At 37.2% G+C, this 15277-nt stretch overlaps 3 protein-coding genes across 6 annotated transcripts; 2 read left to right on the forward strand and 1 right to left on the reverse strand.

Annotated features, from left to right (window-relative positions):
• Positions 1–721: 721 nt before the first annotated feature.
• LOC306876825 (high-affinity lysophosphatidic acid receptor-like) lies at positions 722–1849 on the forward strand (the record flags this gene model as incomplete). The annotated part of the gene is made up of 1 exon (XM_079428248.1): positions 722–1849. One exon carries the CDS (start codon positions 722–724, stop codon positions 1847–1849), a length of 1128 nt encoding a protein of 375 aa, XP_079284374.1.
• A 1211-nt stretch (positions 1850–3060) lies between these two features.
• LOC306876978 (ashwin-like) lies at positions 3061–6208 on the forward strand (the record flags this gene model as incomplete). Its single annotated transcript, XM_079428474.1, has 4 exons — positions 3061–3195; positions 3385–3542; positions 4131–4482; positions 4602–6208. The coding sequence occupies 4 exons, from the start codon at positions 3061–3063 to the stop codon at positions 4656–4658; spliced, it is 702 nt and encodes a 233-aa protein (XP_079284600.1). The 3' UTR covers positions 4659–6208.
• On the reverse strand, positions 5487–14448 carry LOC306876977 (four and a half LIM domains protein 2-like). Of its 4 annotated transcripts, XM_079428472.1 has the most exons (7): positions 12066–12238; positions 11844–11894; positions 10612–10788; positions 10269–10443; positions 8383–8552; positions 7978–8164; positions 6665–7198 (listed from the first exon to the last, which is right to left on the reverse strand). In XM_079428472.1, exons 3-7 carry the CDS (start codon positions 10765–10767, stop codon positions 7047–7049), a joined length of 840 nt encoding a protein of 279 aa, XP_079284598.1. In that variant the 5' UTR covers positions 10768–10788; positions 11844–11894; positions 12066–12238; the 3' UTR covers positions 6665–7046. The 4 variants fall into 4 exon arrangements, with proteins under 4 accessions (XP_079284597.1, XP_079284598.1, XP_079284596.1 ...); XM_079428471.1 differs by lacking the exons at positions 11844–11894; positions 12066–12238 and adding an exon at positions 14239–14448 and having other exon boundaries at positions 5487–7198; XM_079428470.1 differs by lacking the exon at positions 11844–11894 and having other exon boundaries at positions 12066–12356.
• Between the last annotated feature and the right edge of the window lie 829 nt (positions 14449–15277).

The raw sequence follows: 15277 nt of genomic DNA on the forward strand, positions 1-15277 counted from the left end.
TACGGGAGTATACTAGATATATTATATATCCAACGACTTATAATGAGCCTGATGATAATATAGTTGCATTTTGCATCATATTTTTTTTCTAAAAAAACAAACGTGTTATGCTCATCAAGGCTGCATTTATGTGATCAGAAATACAGTAAAACAGTAATATTGTAAAATATTAATACAATTTAAAATAACTGTTTCCTATTTAATTATATTTAACTTATTTTATTTATTCCTGTATTGGCAAAGCTGAATTTTGCCATTACTCCAGTCTTCATTGTCACATGATCCTTCAGAAATCATTTTAATATGTTGATTTGCTGTTGATTTGCTGCAATCAATGTTGAAAACAGTTTTTTTTCTGTTTAATATTTTTGTGGAAACCATACATTGTTTTCCAGGATTCTTTGATGAATAGAAGGTTCAAAAGAACGGCATTTAATTGACACATTTTTGTAACAATTTAAATGTCTTTACTGTTACTGTCACAATTTAATCCATCCTTGCTGAGTAACAGTATTAAAAAAAATTGTTCTGACCCCAAACTTTTGAGAGTAGTGTAAATGTATGTATGCATTGTTGTTAATATACCTCCCACTTATGGTCTTCTGTTGCAGGTAATGTTTTACAGGACAGCTTTTCATTTATTAGGGAGCTCACACGACCATGGGAAAGATTTAGCTATGACTTTCCAGCCTTGGATGGATAATACCTGGTAACAGCTGCCATGTTTACATGCAATGGCAGCTCATTGGAGGGGTGTGGCCTTCTTGAACCAATAGAAACTGAGATGCAAGAGTCTGATACTGCCCTTATGCCAACCACTCTCAGGGTGGCACTGGCTGCCATCATGATCTTCATGATCACCATTGGTTTTCTCGGCAATGCCATTGTGTGTCTGATTGTGTATCAGAAACCAGCCATGCGTTCAGCGATTAATCTGCTCTTGGCCACACTGGCTTTTTCAGACATCATGCTGTCGCTGCTATGCATGCCATTCACTGCTGTCACTCTCGCAACTACGGACTGGAGCTTCGGAGTGGGATTCTGCCGCATTTCCATCATGCTCTACTGGCTGTTTGTTCTAGAAGGTGTGTCTATACTTCTGATCATCAGTGTCGATCGGTTCCTCATTATAGTTCAGCGGCAGGACAAGCTGACGCCCCATCGGGCGAAAATTCTTATTGCCGCGTCATGGGCTCTGTCGCTTTGCGTGTCCCTGCCGTCTGTGGTCGGCTGGAGGACAGCAAGGATGGGGGCACAAGTACCGCAATGCATTCTGGGATACAGTGAATCGCTGGCGGACCGGGGTTACACGGTTCTGCTTGCTGTCGCTGTGTTTTTTGTGCCATTCGGTGTGATGTTGTATTCCTATTTGTGTATTCTCAACACGGTTCGACGCAATGCGCTGCGCATCCACAATCACACCAGCGAAGGCAGTGTTGCTATTAACCATGTCAGCAAGTTGGGTTTGACCGGACTGCAGCGACCCCAAGTTAACGTGGACATGAGTTTTAAAACCAGGGCCTTCACCACTATCCTCATCCTGTTCATTGGCTTCTCCGTGTGCTGGCTGCCACATACGGTGGTAAGTCTGCTGGCGGTGTTCAGTAGACGCTTCTACCTCAGCCCGGCCTTTTACCCCATCAGCATCGGGGCACTGTGGTTGAGTTACCTCAAGGCAGTCTTCAACCCGGTCATATACTGCTGGAGAATCCGCAAGTTTCGTGAAGCCTGCCTGGAGTTCATGCCCAAGACCTGTCATCTCTGTCCCAAGATTCCCGGGCGAAGTCGCAGGCGTATAAGACCCAGCAACATCTATGTGTGCAGCAGTGAGAGCCAGTCTTCTGTCTAGGATTTGCACCAAAGTATGAAACATTTGAAGTCATGGTTTCAAAGAACACTTATGAATTGAAAACTTGACAACTTAACTGGATCATAATCTGCAGTGATGAAGGAAACAGCATCTGCTGTCTGAAATTCATCAAAGCAATATTCATATATGTTCCTGAACGTGGTAATTTCTTTATTTTTGTGTTGGAAGGATTTTACAAGTTCTGCAGTTTTGTACAAATTGGCAAATAAAGTAAAACTGGTGATTTATTGGACATATTTGATAGAATTTATTCATGGTTAAGTGAGTTTTTTTTATTTTTTTTATTGCATTGATATTGTATGCATTTGACTGACATTTTTAACCAAAGCAACTTACAGTGCATTCAAGCTGTACATTTTATCTGTCTCTGCAACAAACCTTTGACTTTTTCATATCAATTTCAAATACATGGTATACATTGAAGCTGTGCTTGTGAGTGATGTTAACCATCTTGAGTTTGCCTTGAACACCAATCCCAAAGTGATTCTGCACGACTGTAGGTTTTAACTGAATGCTGTTTGTCCATTTTTTCCCCTTTTTAAAAAAATAATAAATGTTGAACTTAAATTATTGTTCTTGCTTCTTAAGTTTTACAATATAATTATGATTTCTGCTTGCTGTTTTCAGTCATTTTACCAATTTGACTGAAGAATTTTGCTTATGCGTCATAGACACTTTCACCATTCCTGAAATATTTGGAATGCATCAACTTTATAAATGTAGCATTTTCTGTAAAGTCAATCTTAGTTTTTTTTTTTTTATCTATATAAATACTGTCAAATTGACAGAGAGGCCTATATAGAAATCTTTCAGTACTAAAGAACAAAAAAGGGACGGATGTGTTTTCCGAAGGCTGATAGCAAGAGAGCAGCTTGATGTAATAACACATCCTGGTAAAAAAATAAGATGTAGGCCTAGTACAAAATTGATTAAGTGAAATGCACAATATGCACAACAAATAAATAAAATGTTTAGTTGATATGGATATCAGCCAGTGGTAATAGCTGTAAATGGCCAAATATTTGCCCATTAATTCAATCCATCAGTAACATGGATTGAACTTCTTTTGGGGCTGTACATCCATGTAAACAAAAAAAGCGGGTGTAAAATGAAATAACTTTGTCATAAGTTACAGTAGGTGGCAGTAATGGTCATGTGCTGTTAAGTCTTCCTGCGCTCTCCGGAAGTCGATGAGAAACATGGCGTCCCGCAGAACAGACAGCACGAGAAACCCCACATCAAACGCTGGAGATGTTTCCAAACTCGACCTTCTGCTTCATCCAGAGCTTCTTTCTCAGGAGTTCATTCAGCTTATGTTACGCGAGGTGAGATTGAGAGCCACTTGAAACCTGTCAGGTTTTTGTAGGCTTCATCGCATAACGTGCCTGTTTCTTATATGAACATAATGATAATCTTATTTTAGTTGTTTTGAGCGCAGGCTATTATGCAAAGTATAATTTAATAAGATGTAGTAAAAATGCCTGAAACAGTGTGGTGCCTGTATTGTGTTGTAGAGGAAGATAGCAGTGGGTGATGAAGAGGACCGCGAGCGACTCACAGATCTGTACCTGCGGCACGTCATTCCTCTCCCGCAGAGAGATCTGCCCAGCAGCCGCTGGGGGAGGAGGATGGAGCGGAGCCGAGCGCGTCAGAGCGAAGCCAGCGCGCACAGGTAACTTTCTACACAGACAGACACACACAGACAGACAGACAGACTCACACACACACACACAGACAGACAGACACACACTCACAGACAGACAGACACACACACACACAGACAGACAGACAGACACGCACACACACACACACAGACAGACAGACAGACAGACACAATAAAATAAAAGATTTTAAAATAAAAGATAAAAAGGTTTAACAATGCAGATTAATTTTCACAGCCGCCTTTGATCATATTTACCAAGGGTACCAACAATTCTGGTACCAACAATTCTGACCATGTGTTTACGTGCACACAAATATGTAATTATTCCAAAATATTTAACTCAAGAATTCCAGACTGCTTTGTAATAATCACTGATACTCTTTCTTTTTGCTGAAGCTTTGAAATCTCATTGCCTTTGCTTGTTTAATAACAAAACTTGATTGCATGTTTCTTAACTGAGCTTGATGCACAAGCTAAAAATAAATTATTTGAGTGGTAACTGTGAGAAATAATATAATATTTGTATGGCTGTGTTATGCACCTGAATGAAAATGTCTAAACTATTTTCTCTTATATTCTAACTCTGTTTGGTTTCAGTTCAAGCAGTGATAGTGGCAGGAAGAGGCCGTTGATAGTGTTTGACGGCAGCTCTACTAACACTGGCGGTGTTAAGCTGAAGAAATCTGATCCTTCACCAGCACCTGTCACCATAGACCGACTAAAGCCCCCAGTTTCCAGCATCAATCTCATAAACCCCATGCGCAAGCTCTCTGGAACCTCTACAAACTCTTCCTCAAATTCCTCTAACAGGACCCCAGTGTCATCGCCAGGGGCCGGTCCCAAGAGCCCCTGTAATCACTCCAAAACTGCCAACTCCTCAGTACATTCAAACAATACCACGTCTAAACTAAAGCGCACGTCCCCCAGCGATGGAGAACCCAACACTAGTGTGAGTATCAAACTAAGACCATGGAAAAAATGCTTATTTAGCTTGACTGGTGTTGTGCGGTGTAGACGAGTGACTCTTTTAGGTTTTCTGATGGTAATTCTTTTTATTTTTTGTGGCAGAAGGACATTAAGTCACCTGATACAAAGAAAAAGATTCAACATATCACATGGCCATGATCTGAGAAGTCATCTGGGATGGACAGTTAACACCACTGACGTCGTCTGCTGGGTCTCTGAGGCAAAGACAGACTCACAATGAGACGCTTTGAAAGATGGGTTCTTGTCACACATCTCAAGTTGTCACTTTCATCTTTACTTACCAGCCTCAGGAAAGGTGACTTGTCAAATGTGACCTTCTGGTGTATTTCACACTAGGAAACACTTCTGTTTTTGGCTTGATGTGTGAGACATTCCTAGCAGTTTTATGTTAGACTGATCAGTTTTTCACTTTTTTAGCAATGTTTATAGAAAAATATTTCTTGCAATGAACAAACTTTCTCTTGTGAGTGAATCATGTTGGCGAATCGAACCCACTAAGAAGAAATAAATGGAAAATGGACATGCTTTCCATTAGTCTGCAGTGTTTTACTGGTATAGGAGTATTCCCAGTAACCGGATGTGTTTGTACTGAGTGGCATTTTGAAGAAATCTCTTATTTCTCCAATAAAATGTTTGCATTGATCATTGTTTTAGATCGGGATAGGCCTGTCCAAGTGCTTTAGTCATTGTCAGGTAAATCCCTTGACAGTTTTTGTATTTCTAGTCGCCAAAGGGCCAAAATGCAATTGTGATGTGTGTTGCATCATGCGTTGATTTAAGTGAGAATGCAATATGAAGTGTTTCACATGTCATTGTTTTAGTGGTGGTCTTTTCTAGACATTATGAATTGAGTTTTTATTGAACTGCATGGAATGTTCCTCCGTGACAACAAGCCTGATAAAATAAATGACTGAGAGCATTGATCACGGTGTTTGCGAATATTTTTTTTTTTTTTTTTTTTTTTTTTTAAATCAGGAATTACACCTGAAATTATAAGATTTTAAAATGATAAAAAGTATAATACACTCAAGTTAATACACACTTGATCAGTGAAATGTACAGTCAATATCCATAAAATAAAAGTTAGTTTAATTTTATATGTATGATATATGAATTCCATAGCTGTCTTGCTTTGTTCACTACTGTTGAACAGTTTGGGGTTGGTAAATTGTTTATTTTTATATACACTATATTGCCAAAAGTATTGGGTCACCCCCTTCTAATGAACAGGTTTGACTACTTTAGTAATTTCCATGAGTACAAATCTTAATGTTTAATTGGCCAAAACAAGTTTGCATGTTTTCCTGAATTCCTATGACCAAATCCTATTTCAATATGAACCAAAACTGGCTTATTCTAAAATGGTAAAGATAGTAATAAGAACTATGTCATTAACACTATAAAACGATACAAATTGATGTGAATTATGTAGTTTCTGGGCCAGTTGTTGTCTAAATTCCAGCTGTACTTTCTGTGGACATGCACTCAGCCCATTACTCAGCCCATTTAATGGGGTGCATCCTGGGATGCTTTTACACATTGCTTTTAAATTTCAGGAGTTCCCATGTATACTGGACACTTCTTGACTGCTTTCCCTTCACTATGTGCTCACGCCTCAAGAAATTCATGCATAGGCACAGTTTACATTTGTCTACAGAACTCATTTCAAGCATTAAAGCATAATAATTAAAGCTTTTTGAGAAAATATATTTTGCATATGCTCTGATAAGATGATGCACATAGTTTTGCATGGACATTGTCAACACTAGGTGGCTCTATTGTCCTGTTTTATTATTTGAGCTGTACTGAGTGCTTGCCTTGCTAGTGCAATAGTTCAGTTCATGTCAAGAGAAACGAAAAACATATACCCCCGGTTTCACAGACAAGTCTTAAGCCTAATCCTAGACTAAAATGTAAGTCTTAGCTGTTTCAGTTGAAATAAACGTGCACTGACTGATCTTAAAATATATCAGTGCCTTTGTTTTGTCTCAAGATGCACACCAGTAATGTTTTTTTTTCTAAGCATGTTTATAAAAATTACTTAAGAAGTCCTAATTGAACTATGACCAAATCCTGGTTTAGTCTAAGCCCTGACTGTGAAAGTGGGCCATAGTCTATTTGTTTTAATAAGCTTCACTGATATTGCATTAAATGTACTTTATTTAGAATTCATCAACTGTTAGATACACAAAAAGACCAAAATATGTTTTTGCAAGTTAAGACATGGGTTATGCAACAACACATAAGAGAGCCAGTTAGACATTTGAAAGAGATAATAATGGTTATTATCCTCACATTTAAAGTTTAATCTTTAGAACCAGTTCTTTCCTCAGTCTTCATGTTAAATAACGCTCCTGAAATAAAGAACATCTGCTATACATACACTATTATAATCTTTGCTACAACAATGTTTTACTATGTTTTCATGGAGTACCTAAATGTATTCATTGCTCACACTGTTTCATGCTTTGCTTTGGTTTTAACATTTTAAGTGTCATGCATGCTTGAATTGTTTCTTGCACGCTTTCACATGTCTTTGCCACACTCGGGACACAGGATGTCATCTCTCTCGGTGAGGAAACCTCTGCCCACCAGAGACACTGAGCACTTCTTGCAGTTGAAACAGTCGTTGTGCCACTGGCGCTCCTCAAAGGAGATGTACTTGCTTCCTCCAAGTCCTATATGTGATTGCAAACATGTTATGAGCACTGGCAACAAAGAGATGTAGCTGTATTGCATAACAGTTTATGGATGCTGGTAGATTTGAGTTTTTTGAAAAAGGATTGAACAAAATTCACAATTTAAGCATTGCCTTCCTTTCCGTTTTTGGAATTTGAATAGGCCATGAGCTGCAGGATGTTGAAATTGGAATTTTTGGTGAGCTTTGCAACTGGGCAACATTTTCAACAAGTTAATTTATTAAATATCAGAAAATATATAAATATTTTCTCATCATATTTAGATAAATATATATAGTATACATATTTGTATATAAATAAATCAAATTTATTCTTTGCCACTAGGTGCCGCTTTTGGAGCGGGTAGAAATAGAGGTTTCCTCGGTAACGCTGTACACAAAGCAGCACTGCGCTCACAAACACTGCTTTATCAGGCATTACAGCCGAGATTAAATGAAAATGAGACCAAAAATTTGTCTTTTTTTGGAAAATGAATTATTGAGCGAATCGTTCGGGAGTCATTGAGCAAATAAGCTAAAAAATAAAATGCATACTATAAGACAATGAAAGTGTTTTTTGACCTTGCATGCATGTCAACCTGTTGTTGGGGACTCCCAAAACCAAGATATGAATCTTTCATAACCTATAATAGGGGCATTTTAATTCTGAATGGCACACAACCCTGATTTCAAACAATCATACTATACCGCATCATAAGTGAGGTATTTCTGTATAGAAGCTATTTCTATTTGTTGTTCCATTTGTTGGATTGTGCATACCACTGATTGGGGTGGTGCAGGAGGCACATTTCTTGGCATACAAGTTGCAGAAGCAGTTGAGGCAGTAGGCAAAGTCATCACGAGAGGTGAAGCGCTGGCCAGACAGCTGCTGCTTACAGCCAGTGCACAGGAAACAGTCCTTGTGCCATGGCTGGTCATGGTACGTCACACCACCAGTGGTGATGGGCTACACAGAGTAGAAAAGGAGATGAAGACATCGACTATGTTCAAAATAACTTACTTCCCTACAACTATTATCTGTATGCATAGAATAGCTTGATTTTGTGACTGCATGGACTGTATTTCACTCATAGTTGACTGGTGTCTTAATGTTTAATGTACTTGTAGCCTGTATATGTAACTCCTGTGTTGTAGTTCGTTGGTTACTTCTACTGTGGATTCTACCTTCTTGCAATGAACACACTGCATGGCAAACTGCTTTTCATAGCAGGGCATGCAGTAGTTATGGTTGTCTTTGGGGATGAAGCTCTTAGTGCCAATTGGCTGCTGGCAGCGCTGGCAGGTAAAGCAGGTCTCATGCCAGCTGTTTCCTTTATGCTCCATCTTTCTGGAGCCTGAGGGAGAGAAGAGAGCCATCTTAACTGAAATACAACAGCATTCTGCTCATGAAGTGAAGCATGCTAAAATGATACTGAGATCCACAACACTCAAGGTACATATTATGAAACTATAATGAAAGATGGAGGAAGTTGGTAGATATTTGTCCTTGTCCAAAATACCAGGTCATGCTTTCTATGCCCTCATAATTATATCCAATTCTAATATTTAGTCCAGGTATTTTGTAAAGTACACTACCATTCAAAAGTTTGGGGGTCAGTATCCATTTTTAATGTTTTTGAAAAAAAAAGTCACTTATGCTCACCAAGGATGCATTTAATTTATCAAAAATATAGTAAAACACTAGAAATGTAAATTCGGTGTAACAGAATGTTCAGCATCATTACTTCAGTCTTCAGTGTCACATTCTTCAGAAATCATACTAATAAGCTGATTTGGTGCTCAAGGATCATTTCTTATTATTAACAATGTTGAAAACAGTTGTGCTGCTTAATATTTATTTGTAATCTTTGATGGATAGAAAGTCCAAAAGAATAGTATTAATTTGAAATAGATTTATTAGATTTTTGTCCATTATTAAAAAAAATCTTTAAAAAAAGCAAATAAATAAATAAAGTTACTCCAAATTGTAGTTTATATGTAGACAAATACAATTTTGAGATATTTTTATGGTTGAATGTAAATAAATTTATGAATTCATGTTAAATAATGCTCCCATAAAAACTACAATGTTTTGATCCAAACGGGGTCTTCGTCAGGTGTTATGTGGACTTAAAATCATTTTATTTATTTGATAATGTATTTCATTTGTCTTTATTTGTTTTGCTTGTTTACTCAAATAGGTATTTGGTCATATTTAAATGGCTAAGTGGCCTATTTTTATATATATAATCAAATTGCAAATATTTACATATTTGTTCATATCAAATTATGTATGAGCAAATTCTATATAAATAATCATTACAGGACAAAATATCAGTTGTATATAGTCTTTTTAGTCCCAGATGATGGATAATTGATGACATGTTTACAGTACTCCTCATATTATCTGCAATGCAGCAGGGACGTTTAGCTGTTAGGAAGACAAAGCATAATTCTTTTTTAACATCCAGACGAAAGTCCAATAAAAACCAGCCATGGCGCAACTGCCAGCAGTGGTGTAAACAGAGACAGCACAGAGTTTCATTGTTTTAAAAAGTCCGGCTCATATCTTTTATGTCCATGTGCTCCAGACTTGAAATATTACGTTTCACAAACTGAATCACATTAATTAAACTGCCAAAACAGCTTCTACACATATAATAAATCTAAACTTGGTTCCATCTATTCATTTTGATTGATCAATATTACAAAAAGTGTGGTTGATCATAAAGCATAATGGGCTAATAAGAGTGTGACATTTTTACATGGTCATGAGGACCTGTCTTTGAAGATTTATGAATGAATATTTATTACCAGTTAAGTAGATCACTTAATCTATTGCCTTGACGTCATGACGGGCCTGTAATATATCTGTCTAATGATAGTTATTCTTTCTTCTCAAGATCTGGGCAAAGACCGACTCTGTGTGAAAGGAAGCAGTTTTCATTGGCTTTAATGGAAAGAATGTGTCGCTGAATTAATAATTATGTTTTTATGGCAGTGCATGAGTATAAAAAAGCACATCTACTGATATGAGGTAATAGCTCCTCCCACAGTGAAGAATCTCTTACCAGGCATGATGGTCTTCTTGCACTCATGGCATTTGGAGGAGTACTCGTTAGAATAGCACTCGGTGCACAGCAGCTGCTCGTCTTTGGTGGAGAAAGGCTTGTCCACCAGTGAGCGCTTGCACTGGAAGCAGTGGAAACAGTCTTCGTGCCAGTGGCGGTCCTTGTAGGACAGATCCTAAAGCAGCAAAATACATACTTTGATGACAATTCTGGGTGATTAAGAGATCACCCAGAAAAGTACCTATGGACCACCTAAAGTCCGTTTGATGACCATATGATGCACTTTCTAGATCTGCAAGCTCTAATGCAACTTCATACAGTATGGTATTTTAAGTGATGTTACCCTGCTGTTGCAGCCGATGGGTTTCTTGCACTCCTCGCAGGTGTTGGAGTACAGGCTCTCATAGCACTTCACACAGTACGGGTTTTCCTCACGAAGAACATACTTCTTGCCAAACAGAGACTCCTTACAGTAGTGGCAGTCATAACGCTCTGTCATCTTTACTTCTGCCTTTCGGTCCTGCGATGGAGTATGATGTGTGAAAATGCTAGAACCTCTGAGAAGATGATTGCAATCTATATTTATATTTATTATTATTATTATCATTAACTATTGAGTTGTGAGATCTTCAGATTAGTATTTTTTTTAAATACCACTGTCTTGTAACCTGTAAATAAACTGGATATTTTTCAATTTTTTATACATTTATATAGAAATACATATTATGCACTATTTTTTTCCAGATGTTCTTGCTTCTACTGAAGCTCAAGATGCTGGAGAACATGATCATCAGATTTTGTTTGTGAAATGCATACATCATTAAAGCAGTATTATTTTATTATTATTGATATGCTATTATAGTTTTTGAATTAGATTTTTTTAATATTTTCTGTTTTTATTTTCATTTGAAAGTTTTAGCATTTTTGTCTATATATATATATAGACAATATATTTCAATTACATTTTACTTTTAGTTTTCTTTGTTTAGTTTTTTTGTTATTTTAGTAACAAAAAATATGTTTTTAAATATTAATATATTTCAGTTAATGTTTATTTTAATTTCTATGGTTTCTATGGTATAATAAGTACATTTCCCATTCAACATCTAACTCAAATTTGTTATGATAATTATACAATTGACAAAATTATAGGCAATTTCACTAGTGGTCTATAGTGGAGCCTATTTCATACACTTTGCAACATTTTAACATTAAACTCATCATCAGCTTTTACTGATTACATTTATATGATAATGGTTTTGCAAACAAATCGAGAAAGAAAGAAAGATGTTAAAAGATAGGGGTTTATAAATATGTCTTATTGTTAAAGGAGACATCAGATGTTGCTAACCATAACATCAGAAGCTCAAGCATCAGTCAAATTCACTCTGCATGGGTAACAGCGATCAGTCATTCTCAGTGCTGGATGGAGCACACTGGAATTCCACAGTGTAGTACATCATAGCATCATAACCAGCCTGTTATCTCACCTCCAGCTGGCAGCCATTATGTTGTGTATCAGCATGTGTTAGTGTGCATACGTAAATGTGCCTCTGCTGGCAAGGATACGATTACCTGTGAAAATCACTATGAATGGACTTTTTTTTCTGAGAATATTCCTCTTTCCTGTAACAGGTCACATAACTCTATTGTTACAACACTTGTCTGAATTTAAAACTGATCTAAAAGCAAATCATTCAAAGAAACGTTGTTGTGCAATGTGTATCGTATGTGAAATTTACTGAGAGAGACGATTTCTTCTAAATTATTCTTAATAACAGAATGACATCTACTCACACGGCTATCTGAGTCCTGGACCTGTTAAGCCTCTCTGTGTATTGTTCCCATGAGCCCTGTGATTCTGAGTGCCACCTCACTCCGTCCCACCGCCTCAGGGGTCCCCAGTGTCCCGCACACGCTCTCTCCCTGCTCCTCAGCCCCCTGCTATCCCGTTGTGAGTGTGTCTAACTGAGCCCTCGTCTGGCCCGGGCTTCACTACTACACCAAATCCCCCTCTACTGTTTTACCATAAAAGGCAGCAGATGGAAACCAGGAGAAGCAGCTCTCTTGCTTAAAATCCTTCTAAGAAAATTCTTTGACTTGCACAGTCAGTACTTCACTCCCCCCCTCCTCTGCTTCCTGTTTGTCTTGCCCTTTTCTGCTGTCTCACTTCTTAAGGCTTTCTCCCTTTCTTCATCCAACTGGCAAGCCATCTCAATTCTTTCCATTAGTTTCCTTCTACGTCTTTTCACACTATCAAAATAGCATACTGCAGGTTATTCTGACCATATTTTCTTGTGGAAATAGGTTTTTCATGGCTCTAAGCACAAGTCCACGACTTATAATGTACTATGTACACAGTATGACCATGCATGGCCATACTGTGTCACTAATTACTAATGATTTTTTAGTAACACTTTAGTATAGGGACCAGTTCTTTGCCTATTACTAACATTTTGGCTGTTAGTACATATAAAGCACATATTCTGCATGACCATATTCTGCATCCCTAATCTTACCCAATACCTAAATTTAACAACTATTAATAAGAGGCAATTTAGGAGTTTATTGAGGCAAAGGTCTTAGTTAATGGTTTGCTAATAGCAAGAATTGGACCTTAAAATAAAGTGTGACCATTTTTTCCAGCACCTTTCCTTCCATCGTACTGAACTTGACAAAATCTTGCCTTGGTTTGACACAGTACAGAAAAACTAAAATTTTTAAGTAAAATGACTAAATACATTTTTACTAAATTGTTTAAATTAAGTTCATTGAAATGATTGATCAATCGATCACTCTTATCTGTGATTGCTGTAAAGTGGTTTTGAGAACCTGGAAACTGCTTCTTCAGTTTATAGATGTCTTGTCTTATTTTAATATTTGTTTCATCTTATTTTATCATTTTAAGTCATCTTGAGGCCCTCTGGTTGAGAACCAATTCTGTAAGTTTCCAAATCCAGGGCTGTTTTTGGAAATGTACAGTAATTACAACTTTGCCTTAGACATATTATATAAATTAAGGAAGCAAATTTAAAATTCAAAATTATCCTGTTTGTCAGCTGAATCATTCTTGACAGTTTGTGAAACCCTCTTTTAAGCTAATTCGCTTTTGTTTAGGAAATTTTTGTCACCAGCACACTTGATCTAAACTGATCTCCTCTAACAAGGTCTCTCTTGGGCACGACTTGGTATTTCTCTAATCTCTCTTTTTATAATCCTCAGCTGTGTTTGGAGACATCTGCGAGTGTCATCACACAAACATATCACACAATGGTAATTAAAAGTATAGCAGAGGTCTGAATGATAAACGGAAAGCTTTTAGACAACACTAAAATAGAAGCCAGACAGGTGGATGGAAGACTAACCCTCCTGAGATTAAGACCTTGTGACACACAAACTTCACACCACCATTACTGCTCCAGAACCCTCCATATCCATGGAGAGACTGAGACAAGAGTCTGATCACCCATCACAACTCTATAAATGCCCATCGTGCCTTTTATCTTCACCATAAATGTTTTAAGTGAGACTTATAGCTGTCATAGACCTTACTGTGTCAGATACAATGGCTATGGTAACCTGTTAACACAATACCGAGCCACTGTGAGACAAATTCTTTACTGCAGACGTTTGTTAGTAGATTCAAATGCATGTTTTTGCATTGTTTTAAAGAAATTAATAGTTTAAGTTGTAACAATATTTCACATTACTATTTTTACTGCATTTTTAATGCTTTCTTTTGTCTAGAGGAGTGATATATTCACTAAATAGCTAAGCAATGCAGAATGGCAGAAGAACAATCATAAAGAATAAGCAGCAAATGTGATGACAGAGATATTGACATGACAGATACTCACACAAATTTGAGTGATTCTGACAGAGGACACAGGTTTAGTGATGGATGGCAGTTGTATCATTGCTCACGAGTGTGATCTGGTGTTAGTAATCTACAAGCTTCTGTGGTTCTTACCTCAGGAGAAGAGCTGTCTGTCTGTGTGAAGAGTCTGGCCACACTGAGCGTGGAGGCTCTCAGATCGGGTTGTATGTTCTCCTGATTAAATTACTCCACCTATGGGGTGACTAATTGAGTGGTAGGGTTTGGGCCGGCTATAAATACACCAAAAGAACCAGCACACTAGATAAAGCCCATCTGCGTATGTAGTCTCACACACACACACACACACACACACATACATTCCCTCTCACCTCTTCAGTCCTGTGTCCTTTTAAGGCCATATTTAGTTTTGTGATAATTGCATTCATGCTGAAATAAATATAAAAAGATATTACTCTATTACAACTATTTAAAAAAAAAAAAAGTTTTTATTATATTTTTGTCTAAAAGTATCTATTCCTGAAACTTGATGATCCTGATGCTTGAAAAGCTAAATTGTGTTATGATATTAAGACTTATTTTCAGAGAATATATCTTGAATTAAATGTATTATTCTTAGTCCATTAGTCCCAAGCATAATAATTTTGTTTAGCTTAAGACAAGAAAAATATTTTTTTTCTGGATGTGGTTTATGAATTAGGATGTACAAAGCGGCTGCTCTTCATCAACAGGTGTGAATCTGGCATTTTTTCATTTTATGAGTATTCGGTCTTCATTTTAAAGGGCTGCACCATTGTGACATTGCTATTTATGAAAGTAAAATACAAGCATGGAGAGAAAAGTGCTTGGATCCAAAAGTGTATTATGTAAGATTTTCTGTTTCATAGTAATAACTCTTGTCTTTATCATCTGCGTCTTATTCCCTCGCTTCATTTCTGCCCCTCAAGCGTTTGTGAGCGAGAAGCAAGCAAACAAACAGCTTGGGCAATGTTGACCTCCTCTCTTGCAGTGAGCATTTTACACTATAGTTATTGAAACAGTTTTAATGTGACAAAACACATTTTTATCTTGCCTTTAGTTATGAATCTTTAATGCAGATTTAAAGAAGTCAGAAGAAAAGTTTATTCCCATGTTTAAAGTCCATCTAAAAGTAAGTCCTCACATAAGTTATTTT

Source organism: Barbus barbus, assembly GCF_936440315.1.
Source record: "Barbus barbus genome assembly, chromosome: 11".
Classification (NCBI taxonomy): Eukaryota; Metazoa; Chordata; class Actinopteri; order Cypriniformes; family Cyprinidae; genus Barbus; species Barbus barbus.

Coding starts and splice junctions, on each gene's coding strand:
- LOC306876977 (XM_079428471.1), bottom strand. CDS start 10,767: ATGACAGAGCGTTATGACTGCCACTACTGTAAGGAGTCTCTGTTTGGC. Junction 10,444..10,611: donor CCATCGGCTGCAACAGCAGG/GTAACATCACTT, acceptor TTGCTGCTTTAG/GATCTGTCCTACAAGGACCG. Junction 7,199..7,977: donor CTGCACCACCCCAATCAGTG/GTATGCACAATC, acceptor AATCACATATAG/GACTTGGAGGAAGCAAGTAC.